The sequence below is a fragment of the Macrosteles quadrilineatus genome, unplaced genomic scaffold (assembly GCF_028750875.1).
Source record: "Macrosteles quadrilineatus isolate MER2022 unplaced genomic scaffold, UCM_ALF_1.0 Scaffold_6__1_contigs__length_79288215, whole genome shotgun sequence".
Taxonomy (NCBI): domain Eukaryota; kingdom Metazoa; phylum Arthropoda; class Insecta; order Hemiptera; family Cicadellidae; genus Macrosteles; species Macrosteles quadrilineatus.
In genome coordinates this window covers 7,875,470-7,896,570 of record NW_026542599.1, presented here as the reverse complement: position 1 = coordinate 7,896,570, position 21,101 = coordinate 7,875,470, and the positions used below count along the sequence as shown (strand labels likewise).

At 33.5% G+C, this 21,101-nt stretch overlaps 1 protein-coding gene across 1 annotated transcript in view; it reads left to right on the top strand.

Moving 5' to 3' along the window:
- LOC128997307 (ras-related protein rapB-like) overlaps window positions 1-21,101 on the top strand; it is a 75,102-nt gene that overhangs the window by 53,027 nt on the left and 974 nt on the right. The window contains exons 2-5 of the mRNA XM_054422939.1: window positions 3,402-3,607; window positions 10,334-10,488; window positions 13,535-13,626; window positions 18,670-18,862. Of these exons, the coding sequence (XP_054278914.1) occupies window positions 3,402-3,607; window positions 10,334-10,488; window positions 13,535-13,626; window positions 18,670-18,862 (646 nt within the window). The remainder of the gene's footprint in view (window positions 1-3,401; window positions 3,608-10,333; window positions 10,489-13,534; window positions 13,627-18,669; window positions 18,863-21,101) is intronic.

Below are 21,101 nucleotides of genomic sequence, written 5' to 3'. Positions count from 1 at the left end.
AGTAAAACGGCTGCTCCAAAATTTGTTATCCAACGTCGTCTTTTTGTTAGAAAGCAGTAATTGATGGTTGCAATTTAAATGGTATCTGGGTTCAGAACTGATCCAACTTTGGACCAAAACCTTCAGATTTCATGGGAAACATTACAACCACTTGGCTATTTACACAACTTGCATATACCCTCACTCTACCATGAACGTCCTTAATATTGTACAAGTAATACGACTCCTACATACTAACAAAATTTGACCAATGATTTATACCCTAAGAAGGAATTTATTTTAAATGAAAAAGTATCTGTTTCGTTGTGTATGAACTGTTTTACCTTAACAAATTGCTATACCACTGCCCACGCTACTGTATCGTTTACAGATTTTAATAAACCTTTGTTCTTATCCCAGCTCTACATTTTTATCATAGCCTTTGATCAAAGCTTAATTAAAGCGTGGGATGTTGTCCTGGTGCGTGGCTATAATACGCGATGAGACTATAGACTGTAACAAAAGATTACGTAGCAATGATCCAAAAGATACAACTATTAAATATATAATTAATTATATAATTAATTTATTATATAATAAGGACTACAATTATTGAATATTTTATGGATATATCAAAAATATCTAGCATCTACTTTAGAAGCCATTTTTATGATGTACTGTACTTTTTCACTTCAGAGAAAACATTTTTTTTACGAAATTTTATACTAAATAGTAAAATATGATATTTGAAAACGCCTGCAAAAACCTACTGGCAATATGGATACTGCTGCCGTTTTGCCTACCAACGCCGCGCCGTAGTGCAGAGCGTGTATTTGTATAACACTTATGATACAATTAATTTAGCTCTGTTGACGGAGTTGTCACGGAAGGGTTTTTAACTCTGGGTTTTATAAATGGGTTGTCTCAAACTGATATCAAATGAACTATTAACTTCCTTTCCTAGCTGACTAACTGTTTTAAAAATCAAAAATAGTAAATACAACTTATATTCTACAATTTGTAAATGTTTATTACACTATCATACATCGTGGCTATGTTCCATATGAATTAACTAAATATGGGAAGTTTTTAACTGTAATACAGATATGTTTACTGGCAAAAACATATCTATATCATAAAAAGAATTTGTTGGATTTTGTGTGCAGCAAATCGAAATCTAAATAAATATTTATTCGTATAGGCATATTTGGTATCAATTTAAAGCTCTTATCCTCTAGATGTGCCTTGCGGGATGGATGATACCCGTAAAAACTCTTCGTCCTATAGGCTTTTTAGAATTTCATAGTTTGTTCTGAATTCTGTCGTCAATCATCTGAACTTTTTCAAGTTTAAGTTTGTTTACACCAAAACAGATGACCATGACACAATTTTGTTTACATCCACACGAAAATGGGGTTATCTGTAGTTAGTAATGTTTCAGTGAATTCAAGTGAAATGCTGTAGTGTTATTTGTATAAAATGTAAAAGAAAATTTCTTACGTTAAACGTACATTGTGTTGTGATATGATTTTGTGTCTTCATACTATGTTTTATTGATGTTTTTGGGAATTTAAGTAAAATATTGTAAGTTAAAAATGCAAAGAAGCAAGAAAAAGACTGTTAGATTTCGCGTTTTCTTTGCATGTTTCAATTTGTGATTTTTCCACGATGCCTCGAATAGATCGCGCAAGCAATGAAACTAATATGACTCGCTATGCAAATAATAGGAATATGATGAGACAATCGTTTTCATCCTTATCAAAAATATATATCAAATATATTACAGATTTTGAAGCCACGAAGTGATGCAGATTGTTTTAAATGGTAACAAATATTACTGTTTATGTATTAGTAGACGCTTCGTAGGCCTAGCTTTATCGTCGTCAAACAATCTCAAACCCTTTATGAACTGACCTAGTTATGTAACAGTTCCATTTTCATTGAATCGGCATTTCCCTAGAAAACATTCCAAGTTGAAGTAAGATCCCAATCCAATCCGAAATCGAACCGAAATATCGTTAAAATGTGAAACCTCCTAAATTATAGTAACAGAGTATCTGTATAGTGCTCAACGTCAAATACGAAGGCTGCTAACTCAATTCTGAGAAGGGTAAGAGTGGGTGTTTACAGGCGTGTTAAACGTTATAGACCGTCAACTTTGTGTTGGTTTTACCTCTAAATTTGTTTAATGTGTAAAAAACTTTCTGTTGAGTAGTATATACTAGATCGTGAGAATAGTCTGGAGTTGAAGCATAAAACATAAAACAACGATACCAATATGATAAAATACCCAGCCTTACCTAATCCAAACCTTCTGAGCTTACCTAAATTACCTAAACTAATACTTAACCTCACCTACGGTAACCAACCTTTACCATTACTATATCAAAAATTAAGTTTAGGACGTGATAAGGAGTATTTTGCCATGAATATGAATGAATGATGAATGTAGACTGTAGCTTTACTAATGACTAGGACGAGCTGTTGTTGTCTTCTTCATCCAGGAAGATTAATTTAAAAGTCCAATGATCAAGAATGGCTGAGCCAACCTTTTTCTGAATAACGTTAGCAGATTTAACATTACATGACAACTTTCCCTCAGTCCCCTTAACGTTATATAACTTATTCCTATTGTCGTTTCAATATTATATAACAAATAGAAGTGTGCTGGTTCCGTAGCATTACGAAGTATATTTCATTTGTAATAAATCTTTATCAATACAAAATGTTTATCCAAATAAACAACAAAACCAACCTTTTAAAACCAATAAGCCAAACGAAAGCGTAAAAAGTTGCACTAAATTCTGCAACAAACTGGCAAAAGTAAACGTATAAAGGATAGGAGGAACGGCTGCAAAAACAAGCCATTGTTTGACATAGATAGGTTTCAACGACGTACACAAAATGTGGTCAGTTGATAGAATATCTCTATGGTCCGACAGGATGAGTGGGTGGCTGGGGGGGGGGGGTTGTGGGGGCATTGTACCAAACAGACTGCTCGCCCCCTAGACCACCTGTTGCTTCCATTACTCGATTAGTGGATATCCTTCCTCCCCTCCAATCTTCTCAATATTTATCCTGTTCTGTTCACTGCACTGCATTAGGCATCAAACCTCTTCATGTTCCAGATAAAATCAATATGTATTGTTAAAAAAGGACGTGTAAACGATATTTCAGGTGTTCATTCGTAACGTTGTCTCGCTGTTGTATGTTATTTATAATGAAGTGAGAAGTATTGGTGCAGTTCTAGTAAATGAGAAAAAACCTGGTGTTAGTGAACTAGGATAATATCACCTTGATTATTTGTATAGTACTAATTTGCTGTTTTCCAAGGTTCATTGGTTAAAATATCTACAGTCAAACGTTTAAACTAACAAATTATCTACAACATTCGTGTACTGTAATAGCTATTTTTCTTGCAGCCGATGCTGGGACAGATAAAGCGGTCAGGGAACGAAGAGAACAGCGGCGAGTTCTACAGACTGAGGAGTTTCAGCATAACACCCAGCGGTATATGCAACCTCGGTGACTCCTTCAAGTCTCGACGCAGCAAAAGTATCAGCAGTGTCAGCAGTACCTGTTCCAGCAACAGCGGCGCCACTCCTTCCAACCGCGACAGGATACCCAGGTAACTGATAATAGGGGCCATGACAATGTCAGATAAATTCCAAGGGCCAGGGGTTTGGAAAGCGAAGTAGATGAGAGCGGTAATAAGTTGCTAATATGCCTACTCTTGGTCGCATTGCTAGGGTCGTTCGTACAGATATGAACTACAGGATACCCCCCAGGCAAAGATTTCAAAATACATACGATTTGGAAAATATTTATTTTTATGTATGTATGGAATCAGAAAATACATATTATGGAAGATGTTCAGCGTGGTGGCAATGAGACATGAGCCCGTTAGGATGAGATTAATATTTAACAATCGTAAATGTTTAATACTACACAATGAGTTGTAATTAAACCCAACTACAAAAACGGTGATCACTGATGATTATTTCACCTTCCAACTGACAATATCTAGATAAACATCCAGGAAATTATATTAGGATCCTTAAAGTGATTTCAAACGGTAAATGAGTGAAGTTTTAATAGGTAAGTCAACAAGCCTTGGTGAAGTTTCAAATGAAAAACTTTCCGCAGCTCTTACTAGGAAACTACGAGCGTCTGAGAAATGAATATTCATTTTGAGGGTCTGTATTTTACAAACTCAGTTTGAAATTCCGTGCGATTTTTGGATTAATCTTTTTTGAAACGATTGCATAAACAAAACCAAAGTAGTTTTTTTTTTCAAAATGTTTTTTCCCATATTAAGGACAAATATTTTGCAGACTGCAATTCGCTTTACTCGATTTAATTTATGGTCCATTTATGATTGGTATTTGTACTATCCTAACTAATAAAATTAGCCTATTTGTCCTAACATAAATTTTAAGTTATATATTTTTGAACCAATACACATGGTTCAGTGTAAGTGTCCATGGATGACATTGTTGCCCAACACCAGCTGATTGTATTTTGTCATAACATATGTAGCCACTGTCTTGCCAATGATACTGAAAGGTAATGTGAGCCCCAATTTTCTATCGCTGTCACATGATAATGAATGCACCAATAAATGAACACTTCTGCCATTGACTATATAGTCAATGCTTCTGTTTGTGATGTCAATACAACTACACCATTGGTACTATACTTAGAGTGGTGCTATGGACTCATTAACGTAGCAATTTTGCTATAGACATCTGTTTTAAGACTAATGATTCTTTTGAAAACACTCAGAAATTATTTGGAGCACATTTCATCGTTGGTATACGAGGTATTTTAACATTTGAAATCTACAACTTCGAGTGTAAGTAATGATCCTCTAAAGAGTTAAGTACTTACCTCTTTTTAGCGAATTTCCCATAAAGGGAATAAGCTATTACCGTAGTGATTGACCAAAACATAAAACGAAAAAGCGCGTGATAAATAAATGTTTCGTGTACGTGTATGTGTTATTTTTTTGTGAACTTTAAACCTTATGACGACCATTCTTTGGAATAAACCAATGCAACAATTTGACCTGAAGATGTGTTATATTAACATGAAACAGCTGTAGTCAACCAACTACAAACCAAGATCACTTGACGGATACAGGTAATTTAAACCTTTTATTGTATAACCATCCTCTATCCTCGTTTTCTTTGACAAATATTTGCCTTAAAGACATTACGTTTAACAATAATGTTATAAATTATTCATGGAATCGGAGCAAAGTTTACAAAGTTATGCGTACAAACGTTTACATGCTATTTTGAGCGAATAAAATAATAAAGAATCTGCCAGGAAAAGACGGAGTGTTCTTTTAAAGTAGGAAGATTGAGCGCCGCAAACTTTTCTCGGCAACTTAGACTGCTTATGGTTTGTTTAACCACTTACGAAAAGAGTATCGGAACCTTAAAACTTTTAATGGGTTCATATTCTAAACTTGCTATGGGGTGGGAAATGAATAACTTATACTGATGTGCTTATTTGTTTATCTTTGGAGAAATTGTCATTGTTTTTCACAATATTGATTTTCTAAAAGAAAAGTGCACGACGATCCTTTTTAAATAACCAAGAACAATAAAATGCTCATAAAAACACTTTGGTGAATACTTCACTATTTTACTTCAATAATATTATACTATTACTACAACTCTAGAAAGTCAAACGTAATACAAATAGCAATAATAGATTAATATAGGGTTTGTAATACTTTTATTTTCACTAAAATTCCCTTTAAGGAAAAAGGTGTTATCGTCTTCTGCAAGGTAATGTTTAGGTCCAGACCACGGTACTTTTACATTCAGGAATCCCGATTTAAAAGAGATTTTGGCAAAAAGTGCAAACTAATATCTGTTTGAATGAATTCGTGAACCATTCCGATGCTACCTTGGCCTAAGGTTGAAGAATCGTACACCGAATACACGATTTTGTACGCCAGAGTTAAAAGATATAAGTACTTTTTAACACTATACAAACCGTTTAAGCATTTAAACTGGCTTAAAACCCAACTTACAAGACAAATGTTATTTTTAAATGTTTATTCTATTATTATTATTACCTGTTGGTTACCGAGATATTAAATTTGATAAACAAAATACATTGTCTCCATTATCTTATTGAGGAACTAATTAAATTTACTATTGCGGATTTGGTGAGCGGGATAAAATAAAGATACGTAAGTAATTTACTACCTCAAAATATTAATACTATAAAAGCGTATATTTAACACGATACTGTCTTCTTTAACAAAGCTTTTTCATATATTGTATCTGCCGAGGATAGAAAGCGAAAATGAAATAAGAGAAAAAACCTGAAGAACATATCGAAGTTTGTAGAAAAGGCAAAAACAGTAAACGAAGCAAATAAAAGTTTTATAATTTAACACATACTAACTGCTATACGGTCATATAACCTTAAAATAAAAAGAATGCTGTAACCAGTTCAGTTGGTTCTTTAAATAGAGAACAATAAGAATCAAAATAAAATACAAGTTAACGACTAAAACTAATTTAATTTACGAAAAGTAAGTTTAGTCTTGCAAATAAAATACGGTTGTAAACCAAAGGTCGGTATCCAGCTATGTGTTTTTTGTAGAGAGAAGGTGAGGAAGAGAGGTGGCAAAGAGAATGGGGGGGAAAACTGACATTACAAGACCATCTGGGGGTGACAAGTTTAATTACTGTTTCATTACTTCTCCTGCATTGTATCCTGCACGAGTTACTGGATATTTAAATGAATATACAGGATATACAGGATAATTCAACGTCCTAGAGTTCATGTTTTAATGTGTTATAAGTGAGTATATAAAGGGTTGAGCTTTACGTTGTGATTTGTTTTTCAACCCTAGGTAACGAGTTGTATTTCGATCTTTGATCACTCCAAACTACGTTGTTTACTTTTATCAGCTTTATTTCTATCATTATGTCATTAAGAGTCACTTGACATGAATTTTTAGACAAGCGCCCTTCTTAAGCTAGGGAACTTATCTTTACTTTTACCATCACTAAACATTTGGCAAGATATCTTTCAAATATAGTCTAACATTATTATATAGTAACATAGATTTATACGTCAATCATTTAAGCAACAACTGACAAAAAACACAATTATAATGTCTGCACCATAATTATTCATTAATTGTCGTCAATACACCTTTTCCAGCGATAAAAGGAAACTTGCTGTAAAGCTCACTATGCTCCATAGAAACAAGAAGTGAAAAATGATAGAGTGGCGTTCCATTCGTTACTCCTGTCACCGCTTGAAATCTGATAAAACCCAATGACAAATTACCAACTGCTAAATGGTTTCAATTTTTAAATTACCAAACAATACACGAATCTCTGGCTATATTGATTGGTCTATCAGTTAACGGGTTTCCTTAATTAACACGACAGACTTAAGAAAATCTGTTTAAAGACCTTAAAATTACATGAACTGTTTTATAAGGGTATTTTTGTTTACTTGAAATCCAATCAAATATTTTATCGACACAATTTGTAATAAAAATTACAATATTTACATAGAAAAACATTTTCATTGTATTTTTTTAGTTTGACAGAGTCCACTCTGTCTACGTAGCATACTTAAGCATAGGATTTTACATTACCCGTAATCGATTTAATAGATTTGCGGTTTCTTCAATGGGTAAATTGTCTGGGTAGCCGAGTGATTATAGTGCTCGCAATGAAGTCAATTTTATTGGACGTTGAACCCCCAAATTATGAACTTAGTATTCTTAATGCATTATATTTTCTTAATAAATCATGAGTTTGAATAATTTTCAACCAAATCAATTATATTTCAGTTCAACATTATTCGTTGTACTAAAATAAATATTTTTAGAAAAATCCTATTAAACATTATTAATTTGTATTCCAGCTAAATACTCATACGACGATTTCTCAAACGGTACAAAAGTTTAGTCCGTGGTGATCACCACAGAGTTGTAAGCTACAATAGTGGATTGGATATCTCAAGAAGTTGAAGAAGCAATCCTTGAGCTAACTTATTGGCCTCCATGAGTTAAACACACAAGGTGACTGTATCGCATGAAATCGGGCAAAAGACATAAGACATGTTTATTTCCAGTAGACATATTACAAATGTATTGGACGAGTCAAACATTTTTCATCATTTGTATTTTTCATTGGACAACTATAGGTAATACATTTGACGATCGCTGAACTAATGTGAGGAATGTTCCATTCTCTACGATCCTCCATGACTCCAAAAATGTATTCAACCCATTGAACCAACAAGTAACCTTGACCAAGACGTGTAGTTCACTAAATACTTTTAAAAACTTTACCAAATCAATTTTGGAAAATTTTCTCGCTAAACAACATAAACTAACCGATACAGGCTTGATCGAAAATCAATAAATGTTTACATCCAAAAAATGTTCACCTCTTGCATTCCATTACATCACGCCTCTCTAAGATGGTAAAGAGAAAAATTCGAGAGCAGAGATCAGAATATCAGAGCCAGACAATACAGACACGATTACCACGAGGATTCAGACCCTGGCATGTTGTGGAGGGGGTGGAGGGATGTAGGAGGGGGATGGTTGCCTAGCAACGTCAGCTGCCACACAGACACAGTGCACTGACCACACCTTAACCAAGCATCAAGTTATAAAGTTGTCTATAATCACTTTAAACCACAACTGTTTAGGCTAGGGGATGAGCGATTGAATATAAATTAGCAGGTTTACCATACCAAGTTATACTTTGGCCAGGAACATAGCATATCGAATATACGGTTAGGCCTTGATGTAGACTGCAGCTCGGATCATAAATTGGCTAGGTAGCCGAGGAAAGTGTTCGCCTTCAAATTGAAAGTTGCTGGTTTGAAACTCTAAATTGAAACTGTTACCATTTAACAAAAATAATATGAACATTTTCTCAAGACACGAATTCCCTAAAGTGAACCTTGAGTTTTGGTCAATGAACAGTGTCATTAATGTGTGTATTATTAGTAAAAACAAGATTCTTATAATACCCACTTTATAGGATGTCACAATACGGGGCATGGCATTTAATTTAAAATTAACTTGATTTACATGCGTAGAATTAAAATAATCAATCCTTTTGAAGTATAAAAGTACTATAAAACTTACAATATAGGAGAAATCCTCTTATTTGAAAACAAACAAAAACTAATTCAATGTAAGTAAAATAAAATGTAAAATGTTATTTTTTGGAAAGTTAATATTGGGTAAAAACATAATGTGTAAGCAAGAAGTTACAACGTCTCTTAACTTTCCCTCAGTAACATGTTGAAACAGTTTGGGAACTTAGTCACCTTATGACCTTTTACAACCCGATAAGTTAGACAAAGGAATGGTTGAGTGCTTCTGTGAATATTTTATTAATCATAAACTTCAAGGGAAATTATTTAGTGAATACATATTTAATATCTAACTTATAGTTAATTTAGTACCTTACATTGGATATGTATATTCTGTCTTCTTCTACGTACAGAAGTATGTCAACCACTAAAAATGTTAGTAAAAGTTGAGCAGATACAGGTGCATATTTATGGGACTTAAGTTTGGCAAAAAGAATATATAGTTAAATTGTAAGTGTATAGGCTATTATCCAAAAGTGATCAGTTTTATTTACACACACTATGATTAGAAGTATATGATTTATAATACAGGGTGATTGATATAAGTGTGCCAGCCATTTTATTCGAAAACTATAAGAGATATCAAAAAAAGTTAAATGGTAAGTGCCTTGGATTTTTTATTAAAAAAATTGCAGTCAAGTCGAAAAAATTATTTTAGCCGCCATTTTTCCAATATGGCCGCCAACTTTGATTTTTCTTATGGAACACCCTGTATTTTATGATGTATTCCGGTAGAAAATGTAATTTTAAGACAATTTTATTCCTGTGATTTTTTTCATAAACCTAACCGTTTCAAAGATGATAATGGTTAAAGTTTTGAAATTTCGGCATGAGAAAGAGTTTCGTTAAGGCCTAAGCAAGCATGCCAGCTGTTTTATTCGAAAACTATTAGAAATTTCACAACTTAAACCATTATTATCTTTGAAACGGTTATAAAAATCACAAGAATAAGATCGTCTTCAAATTACATTTTCTACCGGAATACATCATAAAATACAGGGTGTTCCATAAGAAAAATCTAAGTTGGCGGCCATATTGGAAAAATGGCGGCTAAAAAAATTGTTTGGACTTAAATAAAAAATCCAAGGCACTTACCATTTAACTTTTTTTATATCTCTTATGGTTTTTGAATAAAACGGCTGGCACACTTATATCAATCACCCTGTATAAATATAAACCATTTATGTTCCAGTAACGCGTCCCAGAACAGCACCTCACTAACGGAGGATGAACCAGTCACTTCCACATTCAAGGTAGCGATGCTGGGCGGGACTGCGGTTGGTAAAACTGCCCTTACATACCAGTTCACCACTTCTGAATACATATGTGCCTACGATACCTCATTGGGTAAGTCAACAAACTCTATAGGTTCATTTAATTGTTGTAGATGTACATTTAACCCTGTTTTAAAAGTTATTTACTCCGGTAAAGTTTCAAATAATTTCGTAGTAAATACGTTGAATAGACTTTTCAATTTTTGCGTTGATTAATATGTATGGATGCGATACTCCCTGGTGTGGATTAACGTCCGAACGAGTGAGTACTTCGACTATCCGTAGTACTATCCTGGTAATTAGACCAATTCGTATATACGAAAGGCAAAAATGTGGTTCGGATTCCACTATAAACTGTACGTCCCTTAGTTGCCATTAGCTGTATGGATTATCTATAAACAGCTGTGTCTAAGTAATATGTCGCCCTTAAGCTACGCGCGCACTAGTCACTAACAAACTACAAGTTCGCGCCACTCATCCTACACTCATCTCCATTCATACTTGGCTTAAAATACTCTGTGTAGCCAATTCATTGAAAAGTATTAAAAGTATTAAAGTATTAAAAGTATAAATACAGTTAGCGAAATGGAAGTAATACCCAGACAGTACGCGCATCACCCAGTTGAATTAAGTAACAATATTAAGCTGAATTAACCTTGCTTAGTACATAAAAAAAAACTGTCTTCAAACATGCACAAATTACTTAAGTTAACTGTGAAACCATGAATAAATTAGGTACACAAGATAAACGAATCGGCAATTCGTTCAGATTGGACGAGGGATTATAAAAATTAAATAGGTAACCTAACATGACCCAGGTTAAACGTAAGTTAGACTAAAAATCTTGTTTAAATTTGTATTTATATTAATGGAATTTTTGTAAAAAATAATTCAATTAATAGCTATTTAGCCTATTGAACTGGCTATCTTATTCGTTAGATGGAAGCTCCGACATATTTTATACTATCACAAATACGTGTTTCAATAAGCTATGTTTAGTTACATCAGTATATCATTTGAGCATTTACCAAAACCCAGCGGTAATGTATCAAATACATTCCTTTCACGTGTGTTCTTAATATATTAAATATTTCCTATAATAGACTATTCAAATATATATTAATAGGTTATGCATCGCATTTAATTAAACACGAGATCAACGTCAAAGTATTGTTCAGTTCGACATCAAAGTATCGATGTTTGATAACCAATGCCCAATACTTTGTGAAAACAATGCAAACCTATTGGAATATCAATGTGTAGTGACTGAAACAGTATAGATATCATAATTGGTTCATTATACCCGTATAATATTTTGTTGCATACAAGCTAATTTACCAGCAATAATATGGTCATTCAGGAGAATTGCCGTTGGCTATTGTTATACATAATGAATTCACCACGTTTAAAATTATCTTGTTAATACTCTATGTGCATTTTGTGTAAAATAAAGCTGTAAAAATACCAAAAGAAGATATGTCAAAGATTGACACAACAGCAAAATACCGATAATTTTGCTTCCACATTTCTCGTAAAAAATATTGATTTGGATATCCAAGTTTCACCTCCAATATTTTTCGACGCTGCGAGTGATTTTACAATATTGGAATGCATTGCTCTAATACTACCTCTAGAATAACATTGTACTACGGTAGCATTGCAAGTATTTCGTGTCGTATAAAGAAAACTGCATAAACTCCTCTTTTTGAGAGAACAATACGACGGATCGAGTGTCTCAGATTAAAAGGCAGGTTGTAAAGTACACGATGAGAAGACATAGAAATGAATACAGGAGTAAGTCCCCTTTGCCCCCCATTGTCCCCCTTTTATCCCCCCATATCCCTTTTCTCCTCTATTACCTCCAAGTCTCTTGTTCTTCACATCACTGTTCCAAGAATTCCTTATTCTTTTCTTCACAAATCGAAAACTAGGGTTCTAGGACTTTTGTAATGCTTAACGCTTTATATCAAACAGGTTTTTAATGTTCATATAACATAGCATAGTAAAACTTACTCTTATAACTTCGCAATATTGTACATGTAAATGACAAAATCTTTTGTATAAGTGAAGTTGTTCCATAAGTTGGATTTTATTTAATCAGGTATTTAGATTAATAGTATGTTTGTGAGATTAAAACTAAATTAAAACCTCTTGTTTTGAATTAAACTTAATTTCAGGTAAATTTCGCTAAACAAATTTAATCTAACATCGATATTTCATTTTCTCTCTTGGAGAAGCGTTAGGTAAATATGAATTAATATAGTTGATTACGGAAAAATACTTTATAAAGTAGCACAGTTTATTCCACACTATCCCAAACTTTATCAATTTTTTTTATATAGCCTAACATAAAATGCGAATGATGAAATTCTCGACACTGTATTTTGTCACCGGGCGAAGATTTTGTTTGTGATACTTTTTAGTAACAAATCTTTTTCATTGTATATACTAGAAGGCATTTAACTGTCCATGTAGCCAATTGACTGTAAATTACTTGGTCTAGAATCAAATATAGAATTACCTTCAACCGCAGTGCATGAATTCCATATTACTTATATAATATTTTGAAAACATTGGACGTTTTGTAATTTCACTGTGTTTCGTTTACATCCAGTGACTTACTTGACTTTCTCCTGTAGCTCCATGCTAGGAGCATCTAGGGCGTCCAGAAGATCTCGCCATCCAACCCTATCTTGTGTCAGGTCCCTCAGTTGACCCCAAGTTCTTCCTATGCTCACAGTCTCCTTCTCCACCGGTCTTTACCAGGTGCCGCAAGGTCTTCCTCTCTTTCGTGTCCCTTACGGGTTCCACTCTAACGCCTTGTTCTCAATGGGAGGCTCGGGATTTCAAGGGTGTGTCCTAGCCACCTCCACTTCCTCCTTCGACTCTCTAAGTCTATCTTTTATTGCCCTGTGCATTCCCATAGCTGCTCATTTGAGATGGTGTTTGGCCAGAACACTCTTAATATCCGCCGCAGGCACCTGTTTACATAAACCTGTGAGGTATTATTTATATCCATCGTCCAAGCCTCACTGGCATTTAGGAGGACGGATTTGACATAAGAGATCATTTCCAGTGCTATTGATCAATTTTAAACTCGAAATGTGTTTATTTTGCAGACGAAGAGTTTGGCCAGAAGACGGTCAGTGTTCTACTGGACGGACAGGAAGCTGAGTTAGAAATCATCGATCACCCGTCATCGGAAATGTCGGTGAGTAACTAAAAAGTCACGTAGTTAAGTCGCATAGTAGCAATTAAAGGTTTACCTAAATATCAACTCTCAATTGTAATCTCGGTACTACTCCCTATTAATAGCACTTTTACTCCAGATAAAGTCTATTCAATGAAAGCTTTGAACCAATCTTTATTTTTACTAGTTGTTCTGTCCGTGCAGCCACGGGAAGAGAACGCAGAGAATATGGTTATTCTTCACAGCCTTGGCCAATGCAAACTGCTGATTTTTATCAATCTTGATGAAAAAGCGCTTGTTCTTGATGAAGATAAATTTGATCAATGTCCATGCTCAAGGAAAAATGCTCCACGGATGCTTTTTTCCCCAGTTGGAACACAGGCTCCGTCCAAACTCTATGGTTCTTGTGTCACTTAATTATATACACAACGTCTGCAACATCAAATGGTGTGTTTTAAAATATATAATACTGAACTAATAAATAAAAAATTAAAACATTATTCAAAGGTTTTAACACTATACCACATTATAAGAAAAACTGACTGTCACTTCTCTTGATGCAATATAGAAATCTATGGTAGAATCATTAGGTTAACTTGATGATTCTTCAAGAAAAAGTAAACAAACAAACTAAAAATGCTAAAACCAAATGAAATCAACAGCTGATGAATCTTCAATAATTTCAATGTGATTAAATACAACAATCAAATCGAGGTTCCCACCCTTAGGAGAGGGTTAATCGAAATATCGATATATTTAGGGAAAGTTTAACGCCAAGACCTTTCATTCAAATATGTGGTTGACAGGTGTGCAGCTTGTGGTTTTCTCAAAAGTACAGCTTCTTGTTAGCTTTTTACTTAGAAGATTTTCTGAGTAAAACATCTTAGTCAAAGATGGGCAACAATAGTCTAAAATTTTAATTCAAATATCATAAGAAATGTTGAAAAATGTTATGTACACTACTGAAAACACAAATTTTCACAGTAACTATAAGAATGAAAACATTGTTATGAGGAGTTCCTAATAGCTGGTAAACTATTCTGTCTCTAGCACGTTGCCTCGAGCTCTCCTCCATTATCAAACAGGGTCACAATGGGTTTAGTTAATTCATGCGACTCAGGAGATCACAAAACGTCTACTTAGTAGGGACTCAACTATGACATTATGTGTAGAAACTTTATTACCAATATTGATAGCAATAATAATATACATGGCTAAGAAATGTTTCTTATTTTATGTTATTTTTGAAGATTTTTTTATTTTGTATAGCTTTCATGTTCGGCCGTCATACTAAAATTAACAAACACTTGAAAAGTTCATTGAGACATCAAGTGGGGACAACTAGGAATATGTTTGATTTTCTTTTTCATTCCATTATTACAACACCAGACTGTGGTAAGAGTTTTAAAGTGAATACGAGTGGAGGATATACATATCACTGTTTATTGAATGATATACGGTAACAGATTTTGAACTGAGATAGGAATACTTTATGAGCATTTTCTTTGCCCATAAACATTTTAGTCCAAAACGATCATAACAGCTGGGTCAAATATGAGCTATCAAAATATACTGACTTTTCTCAAGATTCATTATTTGGTGACATCTAAATATATAAAAGGCAAAGCCCTCACTGACTGACTGACTCACTCACTCACTCACTCATCACTAATTCTCCCACTTCCCATTTACCTAGGAGGCTGAAATTTGGTACACCGATTCTTTGGGCATTAAATAGGAAAACTAAGTAGTTTTTATTCTGATCGGGCTTTCGGGCTCCGCCCCAGTGGCTCTGGAGTTTCCCATGTTAACCTTATGATTTTTCATATTTAAAAGGAATTTCTTAACAGCTGTTTCAATTAAACAAGTTGGTTCTGTTCTATGATGTTCAATAGCATTAAAGTTACAAGGATTACCAACAGGGTGCAGCACTATTTTTTTAAATTTATGACTACAGCCAATTTGCAACCAAAAGGTGAGTGAGCGTAGCGAACGAACTTCAACCTGGAAGCGAGTTAGCGTAACGAACGAGCTAACCTGATGGCAAGTGAGCGGAGCGAACGAGCTCCAACCTAAAGGTGAGTGAGCGTAGTGAACGAACTTCAACCAGGACGTGATTGAGCCATGCGAACGAGCTCACTTGTGAAATTAAACGGGGCAAAGCCCGCGGGTACAGCAGCTAGTCTATATATAAAGCCAAAAGTACCCATGAACTTTTGAGAAAACTACAAGTCATACCCCATAAACCATATACTTAAAATATTCGTCATGACGAGAAACCTTGCGCAAAATTATCCATTCTTTCATAAATTGCCCTTTAAGGTCATAATTGCTTTCCAAAGGGAACTTTCCATATACTTAATGTTAAAAATACCTCAGCTGTTCTTGTATGTTATTCTTTCAATTTATTACCTTATTAAAATCTGGTGTGATTATTTGTTTGTAATGCTGTATTCTGTTTTGATTATTTCAGCTTAACTTAACCAATCAATAGTTTTTTTTATAATACTTTTGAAGTCAAACGGGTTGAAGCCCGTGGGTAACAGCTAGTTCAGATTACCAAGTGAAACATATATTTTCTTTTGGTGTAGCCTAACCTATTTCGCCCCAAAATTAATTACATTTCCATTTAATATTTCAATGCATTCAACATAACGTAGATATTACTACATAAACTGTATGAACCTATAATACATACAAATCACGTCACTGGTCCATTAAATTATACTAAAAACATTGACATACGGTTTAGACGTTTATTACACTTCCTAATAATGCAAACATGTTTACTTTCGGGCCAGTGACTTAATTACATTTACGATCCATGATGTTTCTGCTCTAATATTCATGTATTGTAAGCCTTAGAATCCACCAATAAATTAGGATAATGTTTTGCTTATAGACTTAGTCAAACTCATGAAATGAAAATACTTCTCTCAGAACTTATCTTACAAGATAAACTGCATTATACGAGCCACTTCATACTTGTAGAGTAACGACATTGGTTAAGTCTTATCACTGAGTGAAAAAGGATTTCTAATGAATTCACCAACAAATTCATGTTCTACGTAATGAAAATATAAAATTATATTACAAACTACAGTACAGCACGCTTCATTTATGGGGTAGTTGCTGGCTATTTTAAGTGCTTTCAAGCGTTCTGTTCGCTCTGAAAGCGAAATTCACCGAAAGAGCTGAAATTCCGTTGAAGAGCAGCAAAAGCAGTATTCCCCTAAGAGGATCGTCTATAAATAAAGCATTATTAACGTATTGTGGTCAAAGACAGAGTCTCGATCGACTTCATTCATGCAAAGGAGCCGCGTTTGCGCGAATGAATAATTTACCGTCAGGATATTGTGGTGAATAAGACCAAAATTGAAGGGCATTTATCTTTAAAATTAAATTATAACGAGTAAGTATTCGTTTAAATTACTTGTACTCAATTTTAATTGGAAATAGCATTTTTTATCGATTTGGATATGAATACAGTATGTCACGTTTTGTTTTACAAATTTGTTTGCATATATAACTCTCTGTATTCATAGTGTACATAAGGTATGATTTCGTATAAACATCCCTTCAATTACATAAGTTAAAATAAAACATTGAACAATTTGCGAAAGATTAACAGCTTGTTTATGTTAAAAAATATCAATTAAATTTACTCAATCTTTTAATGACATAAAGATTTGAGATTGTACCTTACATTGTAAGACAAATCGAATTTTGTCCAGATTCAATCCTACGTAGGACCAACTTAGTAACTTGCAAGAAATAGTCAACCTAACTAAATGTAAACGTATTTCATTATAAGTAATGATGGTCAAAGTCGAACAATGTAAAACCTCACATATTCCTGGAATATTGAAACTTTGATATTCAGCCTGTGTGAAAAGTGCACAACTTTCCTAATTGGATATGAATGTTACTGTTTTACACTGTACCAAATACATTTTTCTGTACACATTTTACATTGTCCCACTTACTGAATTGAACTATATTAAGTTGTAAAATGATAATAGTTGTTAATACTGGGTGTTTGAGACTAAATATTACGGTATCCAAAATGTAACTTTAGGAATATTGTTCGCTTTGCAAGTCCATTTAGAATTTTTTTGTTCATAAAATTAAAAAGGTTTGTAGACTTAAATACCTGCAGACTGTCTATAGAGTGACCCTTGACCACCCAACAGGATTACGCGTTTCGGTATTGCTATACCATCATCAGATCCTTTTTTACAAAACTTGAGTTTTTCGACACATAAAATGTCACGTCTCTGTTTTAAAATCACAGTCACAAATAATATTGTTTTGTTGGCTTAAAACAGGCATCAAAAATGTTGCTTTTACTTCAAAAATACAACTTAATTACTACGACTAAACTTAAACTTGAATTAACTAGGTTACCTGTATCTCGAAGTCAAGCAATTTCCAAATATTATATGACAAATCCTTTCTTTATACAGCTCTATCATGTATCTACACCAAGCCGTCTTCTCAATTTAGTGGATACATGCTGACTTAATCCAGCTATTGAACTTTTCGTGTATTTTGAAGTATAAACCTTTTTTAAGTAATAATCAGATTTTTTGTCTTACTAATATAACATCGACATTTTGTCAGAAAGAACAGTTGATTAGTTAGCAGCTGCTTTACTATCGACCTAGCTGAGTCACTTTTAAGAATTGAAGCTATCAAACACTACGATTTAAAGGCGAGCTTTATTTCCACTTGTCTCCACAGTTAATTTCTATCAATTTGAATCTAGGTACCTGAGAGGATAGTGTTAGACAAAATATTCAATAGTACACCAGTTTGAGCCGATACACAATAATTTGTTGTACCCGACTCTACACAGATTATCTCACTCCATTCTATACTCAACCTGCACTCAAGAGTATTTTGTCCTAAAGAATTGTTTAATTTATCTATTGTTAATATATCTAACAAGAAATAGTTTATTCATGTATTATTTTTTTGTCTTACATCACGAGCTATTTCTTTTACCATTCCAAACGTTTACACCTTGTCCTCTTCATTAAAGACACACTTGGTGTTTTCCAGGTGGAGACGTTTTGTCTGACCTACAACCCGGACGTGTTCGTGGTTGTGTACTCCGTGGTGGAACGCAAGAGCTTCAAGGTGGCCGAGGACATCCTGCTGTTTCTCTGGAAGAACGACTACATGACCACCCGCGGCGTCATCCTGGTGGGGAACAAGGCGGACCTGGAGAGGAAGCGGGAAATACCGACGGCAGGTAAAGAGCTTAACATGAAGTTTCTAAGTAATCCAATTTTTAAGGAGATATTTTAGTGAAATTCCAATCAGGCGAATAGAAATTCGCTTATTCTGCAGGTTATTTTTTAAGATTTTTTTCATAAGAAACTATTAGTTTGACTCAAATTAAATTGTCCTTCAAACACTTTATATAAAGCCATTTGTCAGCATTGGCGCCAGTCTGTTGAAGATTGTGATTATTGCCTCGGCAGCAGGCGGTCTTCTAACAAATTGGTGACCTCAAGCTAACCCAATTGAAAGGTCTTTCTTCTAGGCCATCAACTCCTTTCTTGGGTAAACAACTGTTACGACTAATTATTTTAACCAGGCAGATATATCATTTTTAACCGACTTCCCCACTACCAACAAAAGGAGGAGGTTCTCAATTTGTTTGTGGCGATGTTTTTTTTTTCTATGTATGTTCACCAATTTCTCTGTGATTTTTTTACCGATCAGTGTGGTTTCACCACCAAAATAACCAGGAGAGTTTCTATTTGGTACCTTATATATTATGTTTAAGTATAATATTTGTTTCGGTGAAAAATTCTGAAAACCTTAAATATTCAACATTTATTTTGTTTACATTTGTGCAGATTGTTTACATTTGTGCAGAGAGTGCAATAAATAATAATAACATTCCTACAGCTGTTAGTTGAAACCATTTAAATGAAGCTACAGACAATTCTTTATGAAACAGTTGCTTCATATTGATCAATAAACTATTTCTTGCCATGTAGCCTAAATGAATTACATTGAGAAAAATGCATTTTGTTTTGGTTACTATAAAAAATGTATTTCAACGTTTGACCTTATTTGTGTATACAGTAATTCTGTTTTTAGTATTGAACATTCTGACTTACAAAAAACATATATGTTTCAGTGAATAGCTGTATGATATTGACAAATAAAGGTGTATTGTGAAAACCAAAGCATTCGTAAAACAGGTCTAAATATAAATCAAATGCAATTATTCCTTACACGACCTAAGAAGTGTGACAGTGCATAATCGTCAATTGTATTAAAAGTGTTAAATATTTTAATTACTAAACATGCATTTGCAAATGTGGAATTTTTATTGATATTCTCTACCCAGTTACTGTATCATATCAATACTATTATACCTGCTTCAGAAAGTCCTAGAGGAAGATGATTTGCAATTTCGACTAGGCTATATCTTGATCAAAGAAAACCACCTACATGATGGCTTGCACCACTTTTAGCTGAACAATTCTTTCATATAATATTTTCTAAAGGTACTATACGAAAGGTAGGCTACTATGGTGTTAAAGAAAAACTTTCCACTTTTGAGAGATTTTTTAGTGCTGGTAGCTGAGGAATAACTTTCATATTGTTCCAAAAGGCTTGAGACGTTACTGTATTTCTTTTTATAATGTAGAAGTACACCGATTGCAGGAAACGATGATGTCTGACATTTCAATGTATCTAGATAAGACAATTAGTTTTTCATTAGGCCTAATGTAATGGACAACCCTTTCTTTCTTAAGGAATATTTAAAGATGTTTATTTTCATACCCATTGATTATGTAACCTGAACAGGTGACTCAAGCAGTTTTAAAATAATGATTTTTAATAATGATGGAACTTTTGTTTGTTTTAAACAGTTTTGCTTATCAAAAATCCTCAAGTAATTAATATATAAAACATTATACAGTCACTAAAAATCATGAAATAATTTATTTTTGTAAAAAAATACAACCGACTTCAAACGCTCTAAAAAGAATGAAATAATTTCAATAAAGTAAACTTTTGTATTAGGCAAGCTCACGTATTTCAAGTCGGCGCGGCTCAAACTGCAAATTATTGAAATGATTGAAATTAAATATTGTGTGTGTATTTTGAAAATCAATAAATTGTAGCTGGATAACATAAATAGGCTATATAAAAAAACATACTGAACTGTTTTGTTTATATATTAAAGGAAATATTTTCTTGTATTTTATGTTTACTTCAGAATAAATGCATTATGAAAATAACACACACAAATGTTCTATATGAATAGTAAAATAATTTAGTTTGATATTATGATAGGGAAAAGAAGCTAGTTTAGTATTAAAACGTTACTTTTCCAAGTTAGAAACATTTAAATGCGTTATAATCTTTTTAAAGATACTCGTTAATACCACTATAATGCCGATCTCTGATTACGGTAATAAAATAACACTTAACGCATAACTATGAAAAAGACATGCAGATTAACA